Source organism: Salvelinus fontinalis, chromosome 8, assembly GCF_029448725.1.
Source record: "Salvelinus fontinalis isolate EN_2023a chromosome 8, ASM2944872v1, whole genome shotgun sequence".
Lineage (NCBI taxonomy): Eukaryota > Metazoa > Chordata > Actinopteri > Salmoniformes > Salmonidae > Salvelinus > Salvelinus fontinalis.
The window spans coordinates 35,614,058-35,641,414 of NC_074672.1; the positions used below are offsets into that span (position 1 = coordinate 35,614,058).

Here is a 27,357-nt window from a genome sequence, read left to right on the forward strand (position 1 = left end):
AGTTGGTTAACTTGATATGTAGAAAAGAGTAATGTTTTACTGAAAAGTGGCTTTATTTGTTATTTCTTACAACATGGTGCTGTAGCAACTTACTGTACATACAACAGTCACCCACAAATAATAAATAGTAATGTATATTTAATAGTTACAGCACCAGTACAAATCGTTAATGAGTTATTCTACAATTACAATTTCTGATGCATCCACATTTTATTTTATTTTCAAAACTTGATGGAAGAGATTTTTAAATCAAACATGTAATCATGAAATGTGAAAAAAAGAAACGGGCAACAAATAAACTTGACAAAATGTTTTAAAAAAGCTAGTCTAGCAAGAGTTGGAAAATACTGTGGTTGCATCAATATACAAAATCTGGGCACTTCATTGCCTGTTACAGTACACCCAAAGCTCCTTGGCAGAGACTTCATTTTGCTCACTGGCACATATCTTCTTATTTTACATTTTGTAAGCTTGTCCTGTAAGTGAACACTCGGGTCTAAGCAGAAAGGACCATGACACATTCACTGCAAGGACAATCACAGTTTTAGTGTTGGAGAGTTATCTTCCAGACAGGGGGTGAAACAACTAAAGTACATATTTTTACAGAAATGTTTTTGAAAAATAATGGCCTATAAGCAGTTTTCCAGTAAAGTTATTTTTCAGTTTTTTTTTATTAAATTGTCATTTACTTTCAATGGTATTTGACACAATTGCATGTGTTCTCGTGAAATGTTTAATCAGCTATGTCCACCTCATAGATGGATGGAGTCTAGATTTTTGTCTTTGTTTCTTCTCTGTTTTCCCAAACTGCTATTTCTCTCTTGGGATGTCCTCTTCCTCTCAAAATAAATCTCACATCTTGTTACTGTTCCCGTCTTGTTTTAAATACATTCAAGAGGAAACTGACTTGTCTTCTCTCCTCCTCTTCCTCTTTTTCACCTCCCGGGGGGGCTAGTTCCGGGATGAGGGAAGTAATGTTTAATGGTTCTTGGGATTAGAGGTTTTCCCATGGACATTTGCCCCCTGGCAGGCGGTTGTGTCACAGATTCCTGGGGAGCCCGAGTGCCCAGTCCTTCCTGTCCTACCTGCCTCTCCGGGCTCACCTGGATCTCCAGGGGATCCGTCACGCCCGTCTTTGACGATTCCAAGCACTCCTGGGATACCTACGGGCACAATGTAGGGAATGAGCCAAGTTCCCAACAGGGATACATTGATTTAAACAGGGAAACCGGCACTACTCTCTCTGATATAGGCTCAGGTGTCCCACAAAAGGGTTTATACACAGGCAGAGACAGTATACTGATGCAACTCCCCAAACCACTCTCACTGTGAATGCACAGTGTATAAACTGTCATACCTTGGTATCCTTGGTCTCCAATGGGCCCTTCGATGGCTTTTCCGATGGGTCCCTTGTCACCCTGTTCACCAAGATCACCTGTTGAAGAGACAGAAAACAAATGTTACTAAAAGAAGGCAATCTATTGGCGCTACAAATTGTGCAACAGGCCCAACATAGAGATGGTCACACTTGTCTGTACACTTCTTATGAGATGTACAGTATGTTCTATGCTGCAAAGTTACTATCTGTAAGTCCATTGCTCTGTGCTGATCAGAAAGGCAGACATTCTGAGTATGTTTCTTGACATGGACCTGTGTATCTTCTGTTACCTACCTCTGGGACCGGAGTCTCCCAGGTCTCCAGGCAGCCCTCTGTAGCCAGGAGGTCCACGGGAGCCGGGGTGACCAATAGACCCAGTCTCTCCTACTTTCCCTGGAAGTCCGGCAGCACCGGGGCGACCCACTTGGCCAGGGGACAGGGGCCTTCTGAGGTTGGCAGCCAGCTGTGCAATCTGATCTGAGGAAGTACATAGAAAGATACATTTGCAAACACATTCTTGTAAAAAAAGGATCTAATGTCCTTTTTTGGTCATTTAGACAAGGACACTACAGCCCTTTTGATCTCCAAAATCCTCACCATCAATCATAGATCCACACAATTCTCTAATGTGCTGTTCGCTTGCCAGTTTACCCTGAAAACAGATGCAGAAAAGACAGACATTTCATTCAGCAGGTGTCATCAATCTGTGGCATTCTTGGCACAGGGACACCCAAGTTTACAGGGATCGAGGTATTATCCCTGGTTACTCACGGGAACACCAATCTTGCCAGCGATTCCAGGCAGACCCTGTTCACCCTGGAAGCCCATTAGGCCTGGTTTCCCAGGAACCCCTCTGGCTCCGAGCTCTCCCTGTGGTCCCACCACACCTTTAGGTCCCAGCTCGCCACGCTTCCCAGACTGTAAACACAAACAAACAAAAATCTAATCTACAGCTCTTGCGTTCACTCAGTAAATGTCAAACAGATGTTTAGTTGTGCGGGAGGAAAGTGTTGGTCTATTGCACTCTGTGGAAAAATGAACTTCTCCGACATCTTGATCTGAGGGAATCAGACAGCTCAATTGTTCCCTTCGCCTCAGAGCTGGTTCAGCAGTTAATTTTAGGTGACCTAGGAAAAAGAAACTACCTGACTTGTCAAAAGCTTTCTATGAAGTAAAAACTGTAGGCCTGGCCATTTCCCCCCATAATAATAAATAAAGTTGTGCAGTCCCTTGAACATCAGTGTGGGAGTGTATATGGCGTTGTCTCACTTGATAATTAATCTAATGAACACAACAATAGCTCATAAGTGTCAGAGTTACTGTAGCTAGCTAGCACCATGGAGAGTTGTTGAGCCACATCAGCGCCTTGGCTGTAATTACATTCATTGTAAGGCAAACTGTACTGCAGATTAGCGTAGCGCCCTTCTCCTCTGTGGGGATGGCAGAGAGTGGGCTAATAACACTAAAGCAACTGTACAGCAAGCTAATTAATCCAGCTAATCCTAGAATGGGAGCTAGGAGGATCCCGTGCAATGAGTTAGTGTGTTGCAGTCTGGCCTGGGCACCAGCGCTTAGTAGCAACACCACATCTCTGGCAACACATCAGACATGGCGCAGCAGGCAGAGATGGTCGCCTTGCTTCACGTTCTTAGGAAACTATGCAGTATTTCGTTTTTAATGTATTATTTCTTACACTGTTACCCCAGGAAATCTTAAGTTTTAATACATACAGCCGGGAAGAACTATTGGATATAAGAGCCACGTCAACTTAACAACATTATGACCAGGAATATGAGTTTCCCGAAGCGGTTCCTCTGTTTGGACCACCACCCAGGACAATGGATCGGATCCCAGTAGGCGACCCAAAACAACGGCACCGCAGAAGGATCGGTCTTCTGGTCAGGCTCCATAGACGGGCACATCGCTTACCTCTCCCGAGTATACTACTCGCCAATGTACAGTCTCTTGACAACAAAGTTAGACGAAATTCAAGTAAGGATTGCCTTCCAGAGAGACATCAGAGATTGTAACATTCTCTGTTTCACGAAAACATGGCTCACATTGGGATACGTTAGAGTCGGTACAGCCACCCGGTTTCTTCACGCATCGCACCGACAGAAACAAACACCTCTCTGGTAAGAAGAAGGGTGGGGGTGTACGCCTTATGATTAACGAGTCGTGGTGCGATCATAACAACATACAGGAACTCAAGTCCTATTGTTCACCTGACCTAGAATTCCTTGCAATCAAATGCCGCATTATCTACCAAGAGAATTCTCTTCGATTATAATCACAGCCATGTATATCCCCCCCAAGCAGGGACCCCGACAGCCCTGAAAGAACTTCATTGGACTATGTAAACTGGAAACCACATATCCTGAGGCTGCATTTATTGTAGCTGGGAATTTTAACAAAGCTAATCTGAAAACATGGCTCCCTAAATTTTATCAGCATATCGAATGCGCGACCAGGGCTGGCAGCTTTCTGGATCATTGCTACTCTAACTTCCGCGACGCATACAATACCCTTCCTCGCCCTCCTTTCGGCAAATCTGACCACGACTCCATTTTGTTGCTCCCAGCCTGTAGACAGAAACTAAAAACAGGAAACGCCTGTGCTCAGGTCTGTTCAACGCTGGTCCGACCAATCTGATTCCAGGCTTCAAGATTGCTTCGATCACGTGGACTGGGATATGTTCCGGATAGCCTCAGACAACAACATATGCTGATTCGGTGAGCGAGTTTATTAGCAAGTGCATCGGTGATGTTGTACCCACGGTGACAATAAAAACCTTCCCCAACCAGAAACCGTGGATTGATGGCAGCAATCGCGCAAAACTGAAAGCGCGAACCACTGCTTTTAATCATGGCAAGGCGACCAGAAACATGACCGAATACAAACAGTGTAGCTATTCCCTCCGCAAGGCAATCAAACAAACTAAGCGTCAGTATAGAGACAAAGTAGAGTCGCAATTCAACGGCTCTGACACGAGACGTATGTGGCAGAGTCTACAGTCAATCACGGATTACAAAAAGAAAACCAGCCCCATCGCGGACACCGTCGCCTTACTCACAGACAAACTAAACAACTTCTTTGCTCGCTTTGAGGACAATACAGTGCCACTGACACGGCCCGCTACCAAAACCTGCGGGCTCTCCTTCACCGCAGCCAACGTGAATAAAACATTTAAACGTGTTAACCCTCGCAAAGCTGTCGGCCCAGACAGCATCCCTAGAAGCGTCCTCAGAGCATGCGCAGACCAGCTGGTTGGTGTGTTTACGGACATATTCAATCAATCCCTATCCCAGTCTGCTGTTCCCACATGCTTCAAGAGGGCCACCATTGTTCCTGTTTCCAAGAAAGCTAAGGTAACTGAGCTAAACGACTATCGCCCCGTAGCACTCACTTCCGTCATCATGAAGTGCTTTGAGAGACTAGTCAAGGATCATATCACCTCCACCCTACCTGGCACCCTAGACCCACTCCAATTTGCTTACCGCCCCAATAGGTCCACAGAGGACACAATCACACTGCACACTGCCCTAACCCATCTGGAAAAGAGGAATACCTATGTAAGAATGCTGTTCATCGATTACAGCTCAGCATTTAACACCATTGTACCCTCCAAACTCATCATTAAGCTCGAGACACTGGGTCACGACCCCACCCTGTGCAACTGGGTCCTGGACTTTCTGACGGGCCGCTCCCAGGTGATGAGTGTAGGAAACAACATCTCCACCCCGCTTATACTCAACACTGGGGCACCACAAGGGTGCATTCTCAGCCCTCTCCTGTACTCCCTGTTCACCCATGACTGCGTGGCCATGCACGCCTCCAACTCAATCATCAAGTTTTCCGACGACACTACAGTGGTAGGCTTGATTACCAACAACGATGAGATGGCCTACAGGGAGGAGGTGAGGGCCCTCGAAGTGTGGTGTCTGGAAAATAACTTCACACTCAACGTCAACATAACAAAGGAGATGATCGTGGACTTCAGGAAACAGCAGAGGGAGCACCCCCTATCCACATCAACGGGACAGTAGTGGAGAAGTTGGAAAGTTCCTCGGCGTACACTTCACAGACAAACTGAAATGGTCCACCCACACAGACAGCGTTGTGAAGAAGGCGCAACAGCGCCTCTACAACCTCAGGGTGCTGAAGAAGTTTGGCTTGTCACTGAAAACACTCAAACTTTTACAGATGCCCAATCGAGAGCATCCTGTCGGGCTGTGTCACCGCCTGGTACGGCAACTGCTCCGCCCACAACCATAAGGCTCTCCAGAGGGTAGTGAGGTCTGCACAACACATCACCGGGGGCAAACTACCTGCCCTCCAGGACACCTACACCACCCGATGTCACAGGAAGGCCAAAAAGATCATCAAGGACAACAACCACCCGAGCCACTGCCTGTTCACCCCGCTATCATACAGAAGGCGAGGTCAGTACAAGTGCATCAAAGCTGGGACCGAGAGACTGAAAAACAGCTTCTGTCTCAAGGCCATCAGACTGTTAAACAGCCATCACTAACATTGAGTGGCTGCTGCCAACATACTGACTCAAATCTCTAGCCACTTTCATAATTAAAAATTGGAAGTAATAAATGTATCACTAGTCACTTTAAACAATGCCACTTTATATAATGTTTACATACCTTACATTACTCATCTCATATGTATGCCACACGGCCATCGCTCATCCATATATTTATATGTACATATTCTTATTCTTTCCTTTACACTTGTGTAAGATAGTGAGAAAGGGACAATGATAGACTGGTCTAGTAAGCCCAACTAAGTAGGGGTTTGGCTGTACTCCTAATAAATGAATGTGATCGCAATGTTTTTGGTCGTTTTCTACTGTATTAGAGAGACAAAGTTGTCAGTAAAATGTGTCTCAATGTAGAGAGTCGGGAACTAGGACCTATACATTTTGTCGTTGACAAACATACATTTTACACTGGCAAGGATATACTCCACAGTTTGGATGAAGATGAAAAGATAACTCACCTCTCCTTTTTGGCCAACTGGACCAAATGGACCCTGAGAATGAGCAAAAGATTGTTGACGAATAAGACAAAGGAAATTGGATGACATGCATGTTTTCATTTGACTGAATTTAAAATATGAAGGATAACTTACAGGTTCTCCATTCTCCCCAGGCAAACCATCAGCTCCTGCCATGCCCTGAACAGAAAACACAAGTGAATATTTGAATAACAACAATTGGGTGTGCATGGGAGCTTCCATAGAAAATATAATGTATCGTTAAGTGCCTACAAAAGTCAACTATACCCTCACATTATCTTCCATAATGAGCCCATAAGTCCATTTCCCATGATCTTTTTGACAATATTCTCTCTGAACCCCTTAAGAGACAGAACATCCCCAATAGCAAACTGAATGCAGACAGTGGGAAGGGGGTTACTATGGTATTATCATTCTTAGCTTAATTTGACCTTTGACTCCAAATGTAAGGAGCTACAAGTGTACCATGTCTCCTTTAGGGCCTGATGCTCCGACTGGACCCTGTGAGAGAAACAGAACGAGAGAGTGAGGAGAGAGTGAAACAGTTAATAAAATAGAGTCCGTGGTTGTGAAGTCCAGTAGCAGAGCGCAAGGCTCCATAGATGGCAGGCTGTGTGTGCGGAGTGAGATGGAGAGAGGGATGGAGGTGTGGTGGGTTGTGGAGTGGGGCAGCCTAGGAGCTGGATAAAGCCAGGCTTTGTTCTGCCCTCGGCTCCTGAACAGGAGGCTGCTATGTTACCTTTCGTTACACAAACTATAGTTTTGGCAAGTCGGTTAGGACATCTACTTTGTGCATGACACAAGTAATTCAACTGTATATGTACAGTTGAAGTCAGAAGTTTACATCCACCTTAGCAAAATATATTTAAACTGTTTTCACAATTCCTGTCATTTAATCCTAACAATTCCCTGTCTTAGGTCAGTTAGGATCCCCACTTTATTTTAAGAATGTGAAATGTTAGAATAATATTAGAGAGAATGATTTCTTTCTTTTCCCATCACATTCCCAGTAGGTCAGAAGTGTACATACACTCAATTTGTATTTGGTAGCATTGCCTTTCAAAAGTATTTAACTTGGGTCAAACGTTTCGGGTAGCCTTCCACAAGCTTCCCACAATAAGTTGGGTGAATTTTGGCCCATTCCTCCTGAGAGCTGGTGTAACTGAGTCGGGTTTGTAGACCTCCTTGCTCGCACACGCTTTTTCAGTTCTGCCCACAAATCTTCTATAGGATTGAGATCAGGGCTTTGTGATGGCCACTCCAATACCTTGACTTTGTTGTCCTTAAGCCATTTTGCCACAACTTTGGAAGTATGCTTGGGGTCATTGTCCATTTGGAAGACCCATTTGCGAACAAGCTTTAACTTCCTGATTGTTGTCTTGAGATGTTGCTTCAATATATCCACATAATTTTACTCCCTCATGATGCCATCTATTTTGTGAAGTGCACCAGTCCCTCCTGCAGTAAAGCACCCCCACAACATGATGCTGCCACCCCCGTGCTTCACGGTTGGGATGGTGTTCTTCGGCTTGCAAGCCTCCCCCTTCTTCCTCCAAACATAATGATGGTCATTATGGCCAAACAGTTCTATTTCATCAGACCAGAGGACATTTCTCCAAAAAGTACGATCTTTGTCCCCATGTCCAGTTGCAAACCGTAGTCAGGTTTTTTTATGGCGGTTTTGGAGCAGTGGCTTCTTCCTTGCTGAGTTGCCTTTCAGGTTATGTCGATATAGGACTCGTTTTACAGTGGATATAGATACTTTTGTACCTGTTTCCGCCAGCATCTTCACCAGATCCTTTGCTGCTGTTCTGGGATTGATTTGCACTTTTCGCACCCAAGTATGTTCATCTCTAGGAGACAGAACGCGTCTCCTTCCTGAGCGGTATGACGGCTGCATGGTCCCATGGTGTTTATACTTGCGTACTATTGTTTGTACAGATGAACGTGGTACCTTCAGCCGTTTGGAAATTGCTCCCAAGGATGAACCAGACTAGTGGAGGTCTACAATTTTTTTCTGAGGTTTGGGCTGATTTCTTTTGATTTTCCCATGATGTCAAGCAAAGAGGCACTGAGTTTGAAGGTGGGCCTTGAAATACATCCACAGGTACACCTCCAATTTACTCAAATGATGTCAATTAGCCTATCAGAAGCTTCTAAAGCCATGACATCATTTTCTGGAATTTTCCAAGCTGTTTAAATGCACAGTCAACTTAGTGTATGTAAACTTCTGACCCACTGGAATTGTGATACAGTGAATTATAAGTGAAATAATCTGTAAACAATTGTTGGAAAAATTACTTGTGTCATGCACAAAGTAGATGCCCCAACCGACTTGCCAAAACTATAGTTTGTGAACAAGAAATGTGTGGAGTGGTTGAAAATCGAGTTTTAATGACTCCAACCTAAGTGTATGTAAACTTCTGACTTCAAATGTAGGTATTGGACTAGGAGTGGTGGGGGGATGCCTTCTGGGGAATATTTTTGTCTTTCAAAGTCCAGTTGGTGTTTGTGTGTAAATGCAGCCTTAACAATCATGCCCTAACATGTTCTCTGTCTGTGTGTGTGTGTGTGTGTGTGTGTGTGTGTGTGTGTGTGTGTGTGTGTGTGTGTGTGTGTGTGTGTGTGTGTGTGTGTGTGTGTTGGTCAGGTTGTGTGTTAAAAGGCTCTCTAGTTAAGAGATTTTCATTGACAGAAATGTCTCCAGTGGATGGACTCATTAACATTGGGTCAGTTGGTCAATAGTTCTAATCCGTTTTAAAAGGCATAGCTACAAATAAAAGACCTTGTTTATTCACACAAGGACATCAGTGTAGTTGATAGGGATGTTTGGGCTTGGAACCACGTGGTGAGCGGTTCAAATCCCTGGGGTGGACACCACTTTTGGTCACTTCAGAGAGGTCTTTGTCCAGCAAGCATTCTGTTCGGAGTCACACTCACCCTCTCACCAAATCCGCCGCGAATCCCGGTTGGTCCGGGAAGGCCAGGGTCACCAAGAGCCCCCTTTATTCCCTGTTGAACATGACATAGACACCATAAGAACACTCCAACACTCAATCATTCAATTGATATTTGGTGGGACATCTCATTCCGTATCCTATTATGCTACTGACCTGGAAGCCTTTGCTGCCCTGAACCCCGATGTTGCCCACTGGTCCGACGCCCCCCTAGGAAACGCACATCATGTTAGCACAATAGGAAGTACACAAGGGCCTAAAGACAATGGAAATAAATCTTAGCCTGACCTGTGACACAGACCTGCATTCCCTCATCCAATATTATCAAACCTTGCCTTTATGAGACTCCAATAAAGCAGGTCATGATTGTGTATATAACTTTGAAAGAGGAGGATATTGTGGTTGTGTGTTATGAAAGAGGCACAAGAGTCATAATTTGTGTAGAAGTTGATAAAATCACTTGTGTTTGAGTTATGTCTTATCTAAGGAATGCTTTGAAAGTGACACTGCACCCAGCTGTGATGGGGAAGTGCCACCTGGCTTTAGACCCAAGGCTGTATCCTGCATTCCCTCCCTCTAGGGTTATGATGGGGAACCAAAGACAAAGACCCCTCTGTCTCTCTGACCCTCTTTCCTCCATCCCTATCCATCCGCACTGGAGGAGAATAGCTGTATAATGGGGTGGTATGGGACTACATTTCCCCATGGGTGTAAGAACATGTTGTACGTTACTATGCAACAGTCTCCTAGTTAATCACAAACTATTGTGTTTTATCATTTAACTAATAAGTGGAAGTTTTCATCTTTATCCTCTCTCAATCGTCAAATATAACCCCATGAAGATATGAAACAGATTTTTCCTACCAGGAGTCTGTTTTAACCATGTGTTCTAATGCCATGTTGACTACTATTCTAATTGGTGTATGGCTCCATTCTACCCACTGGCATCTTAACAGGTGGATGCTGCCACGTTTCCATAGTATTGAACTTTGACCTAGACTACTTACAGCCACTCCTCTGGGTCCCGCCTCGCCCCTCTCTCCTGGGATACCAATGTCTCCCTGTGGGAGGAGTCAGATGATGGTGCAGGCAGGTGAGAGGAGCTGATACACCATGACTGCATTGTAACAAAATGACCCACAACACAGAAACCCCTGAAATACCCCACAAGTGCCCCAGAAGCCAATCAGATACATACAGGAATACCTGGCTCTCCAGATGGCCCTGCCTCTCCCATCTCTCCTGGGTCACCCTGGGAAGGAAAAGGGAATGGTTATGTGGTGGCTTATCATCTTTACTGCAATTGGCTAAATGGTTCATCTGATTGTATGATATCATTTATGACATCACTGTTTATATATTTTTCCTGAAAGTGTGATGTAATTTGTGACATCACTGTCTGTATGGTTTCTCTGATTGTATGATACAATTTGTGACATCACTGGCTGTATGACATCCCTGTACATATTTATGACATCACTGATTATGACATCACTGGCTGTTTCTCTGATCCTATGATATTAGTTGTGACATCATTAGCTGTATGTGTTAAACATCCAGCTTCAGTCAGCTGATTCTAACCATCTTTTATGGTTAGTTCTAGTCGGGAAGCTTAGTCTCCCATTCAGAGGACGCCCACTTTTGTTAGTGTCTTATTTGTCAATGTCACACCAAATAATTATCACCACATCTCCTTCAGCTTATCAGTGGCCTTGATTCCTGGGACTTCAGTTTCAGTTAGTCTACGACCCCAGCACGCTGTGTGGTCAGAAACGTGCTTTCCCCATCCCAATGAGCACTTCAAAAGTTTTTCCTCCGGCTGAACTTTTTCTCCTTTGGACTGAATCCCTGCATGTCTGATGTTTAATTATGTGTGCATCTAAACGACCACATAGTCAGTTCTCACTGGATATGATTCTCCATTTCTGAACCATGAGTGGTCAGATGTGTGTGTAAATGTGGACATCTTCTTCCATTAAACTCCCATTAACCTGGACATCCGCATCATCCTTGTTCTGACCGAAAATTCTAAAGTGGTTGCTACCGGCCTTAAGCCAGCACCTAAGGTTTCTTATTACATTCATGGTCCTTTGATTCACTACAACCCTAACCCTACCCCTATTTTTCAGTATGATTCCATCCTTTCATTACACAATATCAATGTGACATCACTGGCTTTATGACATCACAAAACGTTTCTGGCATGACCAATGATATGGCACGCCTGTATGACATTGCTATGAGTCTTTATGACAAACCTATCTGGATTATGTGCATATGACATCATTGGATATATGACATCACTGTCTGTATGCTGTGCCACAATCTTTTTGACGTCACTGTTTATTCATAGCTGTCACAGTGTGGACTAATGGACATTATTAGGTACTTCTAGGCATTTGTGTTGCCTTTTTGACACCCACTGATTGTGACATCGCTCTGTTATAACTATGATATCCTTCTCTTTATGGTCTCATTGTATACATCATATCCCTGTCTTTATGAAATCACTGTCTTCATGACTTAGTTATGCATTGTTGCCATACTCACAACTCCTCCTTTGGCGCCCTTTGCGCCAGCCTTTCCTTGTAAACCCTGAAATACAGACATAGAAACATGATTCTGGAGTAGTGTCCACAGTAGTAATATGATGCCATGGGACTCGGGACTGGTTAACACAAGGTGGGAGACAGAGTTAAGGGCTAGTTAGGACAGAGTAGACTGTAAAGAAATCTATACTGTGTTCTTTACTGCAGAGCATAGAGGCACTAACTGTTGTCTATTTGAGATGTGAGAATGTCTATAGTGCCTATTGGAAATGAAAATCCATACAGAGTACAGAGGTACTAACAAAATGGAAAGCATCTCTGTCTGTGTAGTCATTAGAGTCTGTAAGATAATCAGAGTGTGTTAGGGCATCTCCCAGTAGGAGGTACAGTGGGACACTAACAGATAATGGCCAACTAACCCTACACAGTGGGACGCTAGATAATGTAATGCTCGATACTCACAGGAAGGCCGTTGGGTCCTTTCTCACCGGGTACCCCATTCCGTCCAGTGTCGCCCTGGCAATGCAGAGAAACACTGTCACTATGTCATAAAAAAATTGATAGTTTTCATTTGTCTGCTGGACAATGTGAAGCTATCGCCTGCGTCCACATGACTGTGTTTTGTTGATTGTTCTTAATGCTCGTACAGAACTAGGGAAAAAAAGCTTTCCAGTTTTCTGCCCCTTCCACTTGGAACAAGCTTCAAAAGGTCCTGAACTTACAGGAGCTCGTCCCTTTTAATGAGTTTAATGCTACAGTAGGATAAACATTATGATAGAAAATTAAGTGGGTGGGCTGTCAATGTTTTGACCCCTACATATGTAGGATCTTAATTTGATAACTTTTTTGTTGCTGAGAATTTTAGTGTATTCGATGTTTAAAAAGTCTTCTAAAGTTAATCATTTAAACTTAAAAAATGTCTGACTTGATTTGCCATAATGAACATGGATCAACCCCTACAAAAATGTCCATTAATTATAGTCCACATAATAATTCACATTTCCTGTTGCTGCAGGAAGATTATCTTCCTGATGTAGCAAACTGGCTCAAATTAAAATCCTACATCTGTAGTTGCACTACACTTTCCCAAACCATCTTGCTGTGTACATTTATGTTTTTAAAACTATAGTGCTTTGTGTTTTATGTTATAAGTGTGTTTGCAACTTTGTGTGCCATGTCTCTCTTGTAAAATAGATTGATAATCTCAATGAGACTAACCTGGTAAAATATATCAGGCACACCCTCACTGTGGACTCATGGGAAAGAGAGCAGAGAGCATGTTGGGAGAAAAGGGTGCCACTTTACCTTCTCGCCATCCAGTCCCTGGGTGCCATCTTTCCCGTCTCTGCCGGGGATGCCCTGCAGGAGAGAGAAACACTGTTGGTCAGGGGTCCAAGATATCTGTTATCAATAGAGATTTGTATTTTAAGACTTACGGGCTCCCCTTTGGGTCCTGCTCCGCCAGAAACTCCCTTTGGACCAATTTTGCCCTGTTGAGAAATTATGAGAAACAATGTTACAGTACCTGCAATGAACCGTTTGTAGCACAACAGATCCTTTAAAATCCCCTGTACTCACACCATTTACCATCATATGACTGTTTAGTCTGCTGTTTGATTAGAAATGAGAGTTATCGGACATGCAAATATAAATGCAAAAATGTATATGTGTATTATTTACTCACAATCTCTCCCTTTGGCCCTCTAAATCCCTCTGGTCCTTTCTCTCCAGCATCACCCTGGAATTATCAAATGACACACACAGAGCTTTTTATTGATGGGACCAATGGCAGACATCTAACACATAAAGATGACATAATGACATAAAGATCAGCACCGAAGTGAGCAGTGTATAACTTGTGCAGTATGAGTTATACACTCCTCAACAGACAGTACAAACAAGGAGAGACTCACTGTCTTGCCGATGATGCCAGCAGTACCAGATTTGCCTCGGAAACCTGGTAAACCCTAAAAAGGGAGAGATAATGCATTTTAAATCAGGAAAACTGAGAGCACATCAAGTTTCCACTGCAGCCCATTGAAGTGCTGGTCTGTAAATTCCAGAGATCTGTGACAAAGACCTTCAGAGGCGTGGTACTCACCCTGTCTCCTACTGCCCCCATTGGGCCCTGAAGTCCCCTCAAACCACGAGGACCCTGGGAAACAACAGCACAGGATGGTTAGGGACCAGCAGAATCAATCATAATCACCATCAGAACCTATCAGAACATTCAACAGTGCATAGCATTCACACATCAGGGCTAAGGCAGAAAGGAATCAACAATGTAAACGGACAGCCAACAGATAGAAATGGCCGTGTTTTGAACCACATTAGGTGACAAAACTCACCTGCAGGCCGACAGTGCCGGGAATCCCTGGAGGACCAGGTGGGCCAGCATTACCCTGGGAGAGAGGACACACAGTTAACAACACATAGTTAACATCTGGATAAAGACTTCAGACTAGTCACATACTCTGATTTTTACTCTTTCAACTCTGATCTCACCTTCTCTCCATCTTTCCCGAGCTCTCCCTTATCTCCTTTGTGCCCTGTGTGACCCTAAATAAAGATAGAGGGAATGATGAAAGGAAAGACAGAAGAAGCGAGGCATACATATTTAGAGATGGATGGTGAGATATAGAGAAAGACAGAGGGGTAGATGATGGGAGAGGGAGAGATACAACAGTTAGTTTTGCTGTCACGTTTGGTAGTGAGTGATGGAAACGCCAACCGGATGCTTCACATTTATACATACGGTGAAATATCTGGTTCATTGTTTTATCTGTGGCGACAATGTCCTGTACCCACCTTGAATCCAGGCATTCCTGGAGGGCCAGAGGGGCCAGGAGGACAGATGGCAGGACACTATAAAGGGGACAGACAACACTGCATTAGGTAGTTATGTAGTAAAAATAATTTCACACTGCTGTTCAATGTTGTGCACAGCAATCAGTACAGTGTTCATGTCCTTAAATGTGTTGGTTCTAAAAAAACATTCTGACACTTACCAACAGATCTCCACTGCCATCAGGGAGAGCCCCAGGAAGACCCTTAGAAAGGTAGAGAATGACATTTAGATTGATATATAAATTAATGAGTAACATTTCCACCTTTCTTTCTTAAAGCATTTCTTCACCCCACATCTGAGGACATTCATCTCCATTCCTTGTGAAAACTGCAATTATGCTCTAGAAATCCACTAGGTGGTAGTACATGGATGCACTGACTGATGGCAGCTAAAACAATGACAATGGGGGATTTCACTAATGTGAAAAATCAGCAGATAATGTGGATGTTCTGTTCTTACTGGTGGTCCATCAGGGCCGGGAGGCCCGGATAATCCTGGAAGACCCTCAGGGCCCTGGGAGAGAGAGAGAACACACAGGTCAATCAACAGGATTCATATGCATATAAACTGCACAAAATCAGTGCATAGAGTCACATTGCCCCTAACCTCATCATGTTAAACGAAATCAAAGCTGACTCTTCCTTGCTGCACCCCTGGTCAGCGACTCCGATAAGAAACTCAACTGAAATCATGATCACTCCAATCAGTCCTAGTTCTCTCTCCAGGGGCCTCTCCCCACAGAGAGGAGACCTTATGCTGGGGTAGCCCACTAACAGGACCCCCTCCACTCATGGACATTCTGATTCCCCCCCTTGACTACTGTAAACGGTCATTGTTGGTTGATTCTAGCAGAGGTTTATTTAAAAAGGATTGGAATGAAGAGACATGCCTGTCTGTCAGAGGTCTCTAGCCTTGGTCCTGGAGTGATCCTGCTTCTGCAGACTTTGTTTGTCATTCAGTGGTTAAACAGTTAACTTCTTGACGCTAGGGGCCAGAATTCTTTTTATTTTTTAAATAACGTTCCCAAGGTAAACGGACTATTTCTCAGGCCCAGATCGTAAAATATGCATATAATTTACAGATTAGGATAGAAAACACTCCAAAGTTTCCAAAACTGTCAAAATATTGTCTGTGAGTATAACAAAACTGATTTTGCAGGCGAAAACCTGAGGAAAACCGACCCGGAAGTGCATTATTATTTTTTTATCCCTGTTTCATTGCCTGCCCCTCTTCCATTTAAAGGGGTATCAACCAGATTCCTTTTCCAATGGCTTCCTCAGGCTGTGACCAGGCTTTAGACATAGTTTCAGGCTTTTATTTTGAAAAATGGGCGAGATTTTTCAAAATGAGTCAGGTGTCCTTTGATTAGTTCCTGCGCGCGAGAGGGGTAGCTCGACATTTTCTTTCTCTCTTTTATTGGATAGGTAACCATCCGGTTGAAATATTATCGATTATGTATGTTAAAAACAACCTGAGGGTTGATTATAAAAAACTTTGACATGTTTCTACGAACATTACGGATACTTTTTGGAATTTGTCTGCCTTTCAGGAATGGAACGAGGCTGTGGTTTTCTGAACATAACGCGCAAACCAAATGGCGGTTTTTGGTTATGAAACTAATATTTATCGAACAAAAAGAACATTTATTGTGTAACTGGGAGTCTCGTGAGTGCAAACATCCGAAGATTATCAAAGGTAAGCGATTAATTTGATTGCTTTTCTGACTTTCGTGACCTTGCTAATTTGGGGCTAGCTGTTCTTACTGTTTTGTCTAGTGATTGATAAACTCACAAACGCTTGGATTGCTTTCGCTGTAAGGCATATTTTCAAAATCTGACACGATAGGTGGATTAACAACAAGCTAAGCTGTGTTTTTGGTATATTTCACTTGTGATTGCATGATTATAAATATTTTTAGTATTATTTTTGAATCTGATACATTTTGGAATTTTCTTCTGCCTTTCAGGACCGGAACGAGCCTGTGGTTTTCTGAACATAACGTGCAACCCAAATGGCGTTTTTTTGTTATAAAACTCATCTTTATCGAATAAAAATAAAATTTATTGTGTAACTGGGAGTCTCGTGAGTACAAACATCCGAAGATTATCAAAGGTAAGCGATTAATTTTATTGCTTTTCTGACTTTCGTGACCAAGCTAATTTAAGGCTAGTTGTTCTAGCATTGATTGATACACTCACAAACGCTTGGATTGCTTTCGCTGTAAACCATATTTCACACCTATCTGACACGATAGGTGTATTAACAACAAGCTAAACTGTGTTTTGGTATATTTCACTTGTGATTCCATGATTATAAATATTTTTAGTATTATTTTTGAATTTGGCGCTCTGCAATTCAGCGGTTGTTTAGGAAAATGATCCCGTAATTGGGATCTGTGCACCAAGAAGTTAACTCGCCAACTTGATTACTTAATCATGAATTAGCAGTGAGTCCACTAGATATCCAGTAGCGGCAGTCAAAGAGCGTATTACACAATTGGTTAAGTGTATATTTCCTGTTTTCTGTCTGTTGTACATCTTTCTTAAAATCGGGATTGATTAATTAAATGGTCTTCACTCACCGCTGGTCCCTGTGGCCCGATTCCGCCCTCAAGCCCATTGGCTCCAGGTGGCCCCTGGAAACAATAGAAATGGGTTAGCTGAGAGCACACACACACATACACACAAGCATTTACACACGCAAGCATTCATGCACGCAAACACATGCATAAATGTGTAATAAGACACACATATACATGCAAAAAGATCCACACACACACAAACACACATACATTCAAAGTGACAACATAAGAAAACTGTTTATAATCATCTGTACTCACTGGAGCTCCTGGTCTCCCTCTGCCCTATGGAAGACAGGGAAAGGCATATTAAGACATACATACACATCAGTTTGTGTACACTCCCACATCGGTGTGTGTCTTGTAGGTAGGGCCCAGCATGTTTCTTGGCCATGTGACCTAACCTGGAAAAACTCTGGGCCCTAGTTATGGGTTTAGCTGTAGACAGGAATCACTCTGGGCCCTAGATATGGATTTAGCTGTAGACAGATGAGGGGGTGTAATAGAGGTTATGAATGTGGACAGGTGAGGGAGTGTTCTGATATAGGTGACATTGATGGCATGTAACAGTGGTGGAAGATGTAACAGTACTTACAGGAGGTCCACCTGGCCCGGAAGGTCCAGCGTCGCCCTGTAGAAACACAGAGACAACCCCTCAGACGACTTCAACAGATAAAATGAAACATGAGACTAGGCGAGAACTAGGTTAAAAACCTAAAGCATTAGTTCCAATGTTCTTGCGCCAAAATTGTTTCGAGAACTTTGGGAGGGGATGACATGTGTCCGCATTGAGTCATGTATCAGTGAGCCAAAACTAGAGCAACTGCCTTGGTCCACATAGGTGAGAAACATTTACAATTATTACATTATTATAAACAACAGACCCTGTGCTTCAGTGACCCTCAGCCACTCAGCCTAATAAAGATGCACCACCCCCACTCCATTCGATGCTTTCCTTATTTTATTTCGCTTTTCCTGTCCACACTTTCATTCCCCCCTCCCTGTTTCCCCTTGCACCCCCTCCTTTACCCTCCAACCCCTCCTCTGTTCTCCTCAACCCCACTCGATCTCAGCTGTGTTTGGAGTGTCTGTGTGGTGTGAGGGAGAAAAAGTCTTACAATCAGACTTAACACAGTGGTGTCACAGCAACCCACACTGCATTCCACCCTGTGTCTGCTGACTTTTCATTTGATGAGTGTAGACCGGTGTACAACTGCACATACTAACACACACACACACAGTAAGACACTTGCACACACTCACATGTATAGTCACATCACTCATGCACCTGTACACATACGCACGCATATGCACACACATACAGCCACACGCCTGTATGTCTCCTGTGATGTATGGAATGTAATGTATGGTGGTTAGTTTTCCCTTTTCCTCTCTTTACTGTTATTCTCAGTATCTCTAAGGTTATCTGCTTGATTTGAACTAAAGTCCATGAAACTACACTAACCTTTGTGCAAAGTGAGACTGAAGTCTTCACTGCTACAACAAAGCACACATGAATTACTTGGATTTAACAATAAAAATATACAACTATCCTTCCCTACTCTAAGCAGTAAAGACGCTGCATATGGGTATCCAAAAGCATCGGTGCATCTCATTATCTAGTGAATGTTTTGGGGAGATGGTCGATATGTCTTGACATAGGAGTTCTTCTGTGAAAAGAGTTTCAGTCCATATTCCTCAGGGGGAGGGAGAGAACGCCCAAGCTTGTCAACCTTCATCCCATTAGTACATGGATGTTAGCCAGGAAATATCAGACAGGGTTTAAGCCAATTGCAGCACGGCACATTTAATCCAGGTAATTAGGCAGTCAGACATCCTGATTAGTGGAACGAATTAGTTGAATTGCAGAGGGCTGCCTCCACCTTGACAGTGAAGCCATTTACACCCTTCAAGTTGTAATCACAGAATATTTTTAACATCCTTTAACCTACTATTTAATGCATAACTCCCAACACTTAACCATAACCAGTCCTGTGGTGCTAGATAACATTAGTGTAGTACTTTCATGCCTTCCTCTGAGGCTAACAGTATACATTTTTTCCAATAGCAACCAAGCTGCAGATCCCTCTATTTCCTACAGTCTGGGCCGGTTTGGTGGGAAGCTTTTCGCATTCCGGGCGGGATTAGGGAAGCAGCAGCCAGCGGCAGATAAATCTGACTCAGAATCACCCGATCTCTCATTAAAAACATTCCCACAAAGGGCCAGAGCCTGTTCGACAAATCCGTCCCGACACGGAGAAAACAGAGGCCTGAGTAGGTACCAGCTTTAGCCCACCAAGGTCTCTCCAAGAAGCACACTGTAACTAACCCCCTTTCTCTCTATTCTGGAGGGTCATACAGTAATGATACATAGAGGAAAGAATGGTACCTTCCTCAGCCTAAGGTCACAACACCAGCTCTCTGTATGTGTTTTCATAAACTGAGGAAACTGAAGAACCTCGAATGGTTATTGACTTCGTCACTCTGTACCTGTATCTCTGTGTGTGTTTTTTGTTGTTGTTGTGGGTGATTGAAATATACACTTAACTGCCCAGAGGGGCAGTCTTCAGTTGAAGAGGTCATTAAAAAAGTCAATGGGGTACATCCAGAGGCAAACAGCCAGGAACCCGGAGAGGCACTTCACTTACCACCTCCCCCGGAGGACCGTCTTTCCCAGCAGGCCCATCAGCACCTGTCAATCCCTGAGGAAGAATCACAACACCATGGAAACATTATATTGTGCTATTTCTTACATGTAAATTGCTAAATTCAACTGTTTAGATAGATGGCAGACATATGTTCTTATCAAGTTCTCTAACAAGTGGTAGCTATGAGCCAATTGCTCACACTTGTTTTAGAGGACAAGTTACTCGCTCTGCATGCATGAATGCAGGTAAATATCGTTTCAATCCAAATCAGTCGACTCCAGGTAGTTCATTATACAATGAGATACACTGAAAACTGGGAAGCAGTCTAAGCAACTGTCAAGGACTACAGCTTGAGATCAATAGGCTCAAACTACTGTTTATCTAATAGGTTCTACAGCAATTCAGCCAATCTTTTACAGATCTATAACAGGACCCGTGTTTATGTGTGTGTGTGTGTGTGTGTGAGTTTCTACGGGTCACTTACGTCCACCCCAGGGAGGCCAGGCAGGCCTGGGTTCCCTGGTCCTCCTGCTCCCCCTGCTTTCCCCTTGGGTCCCTGAAACATTGGGACAGCTCAGTGTTATAATAATCACACACCCTACACAATTGGGTTGTTGATCCTTTGTTGTAAAAGGCTCTGTTCTGTTGTTACACTCACAGCTTTTCCTGAAAGTCCAGCCGGGCCATCTTTGCCCTGTCAATCAAAAGAAACAACATAAAATTCCAAAAGGACACGTTTAAGAGGCATCTGCCTTTGATTTCAGTCTGGAAAATTGGACAGATTTTGAACATACCATGCTCTTAAATAAGTTGTCTGTTAATACAAATCCAGTTACAAATGTTACTCAATTACTGTGTGTGTGTGTGTGTGCATGCTCATGCGTGTGTGTTTAAAGACTAACACCATTTCAGCAGAAAGTTGTGAAATATGGACATCCTTCTGGCCATTTTTCTTCTCATAAAAGTTCAATCGAAACATGACAAATGAAACCCACCCTAGAGCTATAAATGGAATGGCTACCAGTGATAGACAGACTGGGTGTATGAAGTGCTTTAACCCACAGTTGGTTGTAGTTACCATCTGCCCTAAATCTCCCAATGGGCAATGGGGAGAAATAAACAGTGCTAAAATGGACCTGACGGAGCAGAGTGGTCACATGATGAAAGCCTCCAGTTGGTTTGGACAGGGGGTAGGGGAGTGGAGGGGGAGGAGGTGTGAGGGGTAACTTTAGACGCTCTCGTAGAGTATGAATGAATGGGTACTCTGTATGGCTGGCTGGTCTTCCAAGCTGTGGTGAATTGACTTTACTCCACCAAAGCAACACAAGTATTCAATCCCCAAAATCTAATAGACATAAAATATAATAGACACAAAATTGATAGACAAAGATACAGTATGTATATCAAATTTATGGAATTTCTGTTATGATCAGTAAAGTTGCAAGCTCTGGTAACATATGACATTTTTGTAGAAGTTATTTTTGTTTTAAAGCACATAATCCAATTTCCCCTCTAACATATAGTATAGATATGGACTTGATGTCTGGTTTAAGTTGCGATTTATGGCTTTTCCCATATCTGTCATGATTGGCTCTGATGGGTCATCGGCTGTCGTCTGGCCAATAGGAGGCCTGTGTGCAGAGTGTTTAGTGATTACCAAATAAATACCTGTGGCACAGCGATTTGACTCAGTGTGAGGAGTCAATATGTTATAAACTGGATTACTAGAGAGCATTTGACCACAATTTTACTGCAAGAGCCATATTGAAACACCGCTATCAATGATGGGAAATTTAAACAACTTGATCAACCTTGATTAGAAAAAGAATCATTCATACTTGGATTTTCAGTCCATTTGATAAACTCATATTTTTCTCCTAAGAAATTGTAGAAACTTAAAAACGATTATTATTATCAGGATCAAAGACAACACCTTCCCTATAAAAAAATGGCATAAAGCTCAATGTACTGTAGATCCACGTAGGTAACTGTTAAAATTCGTTGTGACAAGAAAGTGCTAAAGTGACAAGTTTCTTGATTGCCTCAGCCACGACGACATCTTACATTTGTAATTGGATGGCAAACCCCTGCTCTACTACAACACTCCACTACCTTACAGTGGTAGTGGTCTCAAAACCAATAATAGAACCCCACATGCATCGGTGTCTGGCTAACTCACATCAGTGCCATCCTTTCCATCGGGTCCCGGGGGTCCTGGTGGCCCGACTGCTCCTCGTGGACCGGGTCTCTGCAACACAAAACCATGACCTCAAAAATCAATACAACAAAAATTCCCGGAAAACAGTGATCATCATGCTATAAATGGCCTAAAATCAAACTGCTTATGTCTAGGCTACTGTTAAAATGGACATGGAAGGAATGTGCGCATTAAGGATGAAAACAGACAGGATACAATTACACCACCAACAACCAAAAAGCCTAAAATGCTTTGAAAGTGGTCGAATAAGTGTGAATTGATCGTGCATCATTATTCAGAACACAAATAAATGGTCACATTTTGCAGGTTGCAGTAGGCAAGGTTATAATGCATTTCTCTTAATCTCCTAAACAATAAACTACAACAACGTAAACATACATTTCCCTGATTCTGTTGTAAGAATGTGAAAAATATTAATATGTACTACAAAATATGATGCCAAAGCTATGCGAATCAAATAACCCTTAAAAACAACCATGCGCACTGGCGCAGAAATGCCCAGAATTACGCACAGACAGTGCGAATAAATGATGGAGTCAGACTCATAATTTAAGTGTAATAAAAGGATGAACATATCACAAATAATTCATACAAAGAGTGTATTTAATATAAGACTGGAAAAAATAAGCTTTCGTTTTTCCTAGAGCTTCCCAGGAGCACGGCTGAATGAACAAAGGTGTCATTGTGCACAGGCCACTGGTCTCCAAGTTCTGCATTCCTCAACCCCAAGGGAAACATAACCCCGACTCCAGAAACGTGCAAGTAAATGAAAAAGAATTACTGCAAAGACAGTCCTTCACGGACACCTGTGTACGATTAAATAAACAAATGGATGGAGTTTGCTTTATCTGTACAATTTGACCGCATTGCTTCAATCGACACTTTATATAGGCTACAACCTTATAAAACAAATACAAACGTAGGAACATAAACGAAATCGTCTATATATCACCGCTATCTAAAACTGGGTCAACTGTTTATGTCAAAATCGATGGTGAATAGCCTAACAAACGTGCAGGTAGCTGCCTTACAGGTAGGCTAATTACTATGGAAGGGTTAGACGGTCACATTTACACCCAAAGGGTAGCTAAGGCAGAAATTAGGAACTGAATGAGAATAACCTCATGCTAGTTATCAAATGCCTGTAAATACATCAGGCAGTTTACAAAGTAGCTACTTCGAACACAGGGTAGCGGATGAAAACAGTAGGCATGGATTGATAACGGGCGCCCCAAAGCCACCACATACCTGGGCTGTAGATGATGTCAAAAGCTGGCACAGCAAGAGCAGCCCGAGAGCTGAAAACATAGCCATGGCTCCCCGCTTGCCCCTCAAATCCGAGTTTACGCGGAAAAAGTCAAGCCCCGTTCCCAGGCCTTATCGCTCGCTCTCCCCCAGGTTTCGTGACAGACCGGACCGCTCCTTCACTTTACAGCGCGCGGCTCCTGAATGGCTTTGACGTTGATTCCAGATAAACCCGAGCCTCCAGCCGAAGGGGCTGAGCTCAGTCGTACTGTAGAGAGGGATGAGGGAGGGGTGGGGACGATTGATGGAGAGGAGAGCGGGGTAGAGGGGCACGACTTCTGAGCCAGAAAAAGCGCTAAAACTTTCTTGCAAATCCATGGGGGCCAATGACTGTATACGGGGGCACTACTGCCCAATCCGAAACCGACCTCTACAATCGTATCTCCAAGTTGTGCAGATGTAAAATGTTTGGGTAGGTGAAAGCAAAATGGTGGAAACTTCACCCGCCTAGAGGAGCTACACCATATCTAAACCATTGAGAGCAACATGAAGTACCCACCCATAGGGCAGAAGCTACACTAGGTTTTGGAACGTAAAATCAGAGACTCCTGGGAGGACTGACCCTTCCTTGGTCCACAACTAAGCTTCCCTTCCACCAACATGCAACTTCAGTTTGTAAAACTTAAAGACTGCCTCATCATACCAGGTAGCACATTGGATAAGCAAGCCTACTCTGAATACATTCACCATTTTGACAGTATCCATGCCACTGCACTACACTTCTCCTCAGCTGTTAGCATAGTACAGTATTCAGACAAAACCAAGGGTTGGAATATGAAGAACTTCATAATTCTAGAAAAAAAATGAAAACAAATTCAAATAAGTTGCAATCTTTATTTTGTTATTTAACAGGAAAAGGGTAGTTGAGGTTGCATGGACAAAGGAATCTGAAATTCCATCCCTCACCCCACCCACGTGGAGTATATTTCATTAACAACCCTTTTTATACACAATTTCAATACATGTACAATTAATAGGTTAATTAATTTGCCTAATATTTTAAAAATGGAATTTATGACAAAATCTTCACCAGGGTGAAAAACAAAAATGACCCAAACAATCTTAGAGATGGAAGAAATGCCATCCAATTGGTGACAGATTTATGCGAATATTAAAAAATTCTGCATAAAGAAACTGTCAAAATACACTACGATGCATTTTGCATCAAATGCTGCAAAACCCAGCATCATATGATGCAAAATGCGTCAATGGCTGTATTTTGTATCTTGACAACTTTGGAAACACCAAACTGGAGTCAAGTGTCGATCATCATGTCACCAGAATTAGTATATATTTATTGGAAATTACCATCAAACTCATCAACGTGCACTTTCACCACCCTGTAAAGTTCATCATAAATTATTTCACAAACTGCATGGTTTCCTGAGTCATTGTGGGAGGATCACACAGCATATGATGGTGTGTCTCCTAGTTTACTTCGATATGATGGTTTCCGCCGCCATATCTCGCATAATTAATTTTAGACAAAAAAGATGCCACCATGTCGAACAAACCTGCACCGAAAGTTCCTGTTTCCATCAAAGCGGTCTTGATTTTTCTTTTTACTAGCATGCAAACTGGATGGAAACGTGGTTGTCTCTCAAACATAACCTCGGAGATGGAAGAAATGTTGTTTACCATCTCCCACAGGGGTTTCCTGAGTAAAAAGACATCTGGCAAATCATATAATACATTAGAAAAATAAACAATCAATACAAATATGCTCCAGAACATAAGGAAATTACACCCACATCCTATTGATGACATATCATCCAACAAGGCAAAAGTTGTTTTACCAAATAGCTACGTCTCATTATTCCAATACTGCCAAGACAATACAATCAACCAGTCAAATGTTATTTTCTTTTTTTGGCAGTCATCTATAGATCATACCTCTCACACTCAAAATAATAATTGTGCAACATTCTTGAAATAAACAAATGACATTACAATTACAGTTCCCATTCCACAGTATGGGCTTTCAGTAAAAAAATAAAACAATGTTGTCTGAACAAGGACACATGATACATCAAACTAGATACAAGTAGATTTCCAAATGTATTTTTCCCCCCTGTGCAAAACAACTAAAGTTGTAACAAGCAAGCAACATTTCACTGTATGATATGGAATTAATCATTTCAATTTCAATGTTAGACTTTCCTTATCAATCTCCTCAGTACAAAGCTCCTAACTACTTGCAGTATCAACCATGGAGAACTGATTTTGCAGTCATTACCATAATCCTTCACAACACAATTTCAGACATGTGAACAAATAAATTCAGTAATCCATACCAACAAAAATAACATACCCACTCGAATGTGAACACAGAGTAGATGTAAATATAATACAGCCTGAAAAATGTACTGTTAAAAATCAGTGGAAACCACCCAGACCCTACATCCTAGGAATTTCTGTAGAAATCAGAACGTATGCCATTATGAGAGGATTGGAAAAGTGTAAGCAATATGCAGAGAATTCCATTTGGCCTACAGTATTAGACAGTAATATGGAGCTTTTACCATATGGCTTATACCTATGTTATCTGATGGAGTCAATTTTGGGATTGGCCATAAATGTACACAAGTGAACATATGTCCCTTTAGTCTGCCTCAGATTCCTTCCTTCCTTCCTTCCTTCCTTCCTTCCTTCCTTCCTTCCTTCCTTCCTTCCTTCCTTCCTTCCTTCCTTCAGGAAGATCCCATGTCTTGGTCTGAACTTAGCTGGTAGGTGGATTCCACATCCATCACCTCCACTTCATTTTTCACTTCTTTTACATTTGTCTGTCCCTTTAAAGCTTTCTCTGTGTTCTTCCCATCCACTGGCACTGCTTTGTTATCAGTCACATCACTAAAGTCAGTCCTTGGGTGTTTTTCACCTCGTTCTGAGGAGTCCGATGGCAAGTGCTTTTTGGAGGAATCCTTTTTGGTCAAATTCTTCTTGGGCGAATCGTTTTTGGGCAAATCCTTTTTGGGATCATCAGTCTTGACTTTGTGGTATGATGTCACGGACAGGCTCACCTGATTGTAGTGGTGGTGGTGGTTGTTGTTGGGGACAACCATGCCTTCCTCCCGCCTGTTGCTAGGCACGCCCTTGTGACCTTCCCTTTTCTTCTTGGTCGGTTGCGCCAACTTCTCAGACTCCATTTCAGATGCCGCTGGCTTGACATTGACTGAGTTCTGGACGCTGTCCTTGGCTTGACTGTTCTCTTTGAGTCCTTCCTTCATACTGTGGTCTCCTTTAACAGACTCAGGGCTGCCTGAATGGTCCATGTCAACATTGTCAGTATCATTACAGTTCCTGTTTCTCAGCGGTTCAGAGTCCTTTGAGGAGACCGCTAGCCCAGGAGGATCAATAGAAGACCCCTCGGCCTGCTTATCTCGGTCACTACTCACTGCTTCATCAGTCAACTTGGCCGTCTCTGTCACCTCCTCCGTGACATCCTTCTCTTCCTTCTCAGCTCCCCCTGCCTCTCCTCCTCTAGCCTTGGCTCGCGGGCAGCCCTCCTCCGCTCCCTCTCCGTTTCCCTTCTCCAGCTGTTTCTGGATCTTTCGGGGGCACCACACAAACCTGTCCTTGGGCTCGAAGTGCTGGAAGGCGTAGCGCAGCAGCTCTTTGCGCTTCTGCTTGTCGCGCACTGCAAACAGGAAGTAGTCAAACACGCTGCGCTTGATGCTACTCAGGTTATTTTTGACCAGCGTCTCCTCCAGGAAAAAGCGCACCAGTGGGCTCTGGTAATGCTCAAAGCCTAGCTCCCCCAGGCTCTTCAGGATGCGCGTGATGCGGAGGTTATTGTGCATGTTCCTGAGGTGGGAGGGGGCAAAACACAACCAATATTTAGATGGAGG

General features: G+C 43.1%; 2 protein-coding genes across 3 annotated transcripts in view; both read right to left on the reverse strand.

Moving 5' to 3' along the window:
- Nucleotides 1-29: 29 nt before the first annotated feature.
- On the reverse strand, nucleotides 30-23,905 carry LOC129861183 (collagen alpha-3(IX) chain-like). Its single transcript, XM_055932372.1, has 32 exons — nucleotides 23,453-23,905; nucleotides 22,166-22,234; nucleotides 20,645-20,680; nucleotides 20,471-20,542; nucleotides 19,987-20,040; nucleotides 17,934-17,969; nucleotides 17,600-17,623; nucleotides 17,342-17,395; nucleotides 15,220-15,273; nucleotides 14,921-14,962; nucleotides 14,721-14,777; nucleotides 14,418-14,471; nucleotides 14,261-14,314; nucleotides 14,014-14,067; nucleotides 13,826-13,879; nucleotides 13,597-13,650; nucleotides 13,349-13,402; nucleotides 13,218-13,271; nucleotides 12,375-12,428; nucleotides 11,914-11,958; nucleotides 10,562-10,615; nucleotides 10,371-10,424; nucleotides 9,520-9,573; nucleotides 9,347-9,418; nucleotides 6,872-6,907; nucleotides 6,521-6,565; nucleotides 6,389-6,421; nucleotides 2,150-2,296; nucleotides 1,976-2,030; nucleotides 1,673-1,855; nucleotides 1,358-1,435; nucleotides 30-1,163 (listed from the first exon to the last, which is right to left on the reverse strand). Exons 1-32 carry the CDS (start codon nucleotides 23,516-23,518, stop codon nucleotides 979-981), a joined length of 2,037 nt encoding a protein of 678 aa, XP_055788347.1. The 5' UTR covers nucleotides 23,519-23,905; the 3' UTR covers nucleotides 30-978.
- A 424-nt stretch (nucleotides 23,906-24,329) lies between these two features.
- Nucleotides 24,330-27,357, reverse strand: part of LOC129861184 (opioid growth factor receptor-like protein 1) — a 56,101-nt gene continuing 53,073 nt past the window's right edge. For both annotated transcript variants that reach the window (XM_055932374.1, XM_055932373.1), the window contains exon 7: nucleotides 24,330-27,313. In XM_055932374.1, coding sequence (XP_055788349.1) covers nucleotides 26,200-27,313 — 1,114 coding nt within the window. In that variant the 3' untranslated portion in view covers nucleotides 24,330-26,199. The remainder of the gene's footprint in view (nucleotides 27,314-27,357) is intronic.

Coding starts and splice junctions, on each gene's coding strand:
- LOC129861183 (XM_055932372.1), bottom strand. CDS start 23,518: ATGGCTATGTTTTCAGCTCTCGGGCTGCTCTTGCTGTGCCAGCTTTTG. Junction 6,422..6,520: donor CTGGGGAGAATGGAGAACCT/GTAAGTTATCCT, acceptor GCTCATTCTCAG/GGTCCATTTGGTCCAGTTGG. Junction 1,164..1,357: donor TGGAGACCAAGGATACCAAG/GTATGACAGTTT, acceptor TTGTGCCCGTAG/GTATCCCAGGAGTGCTTGGA.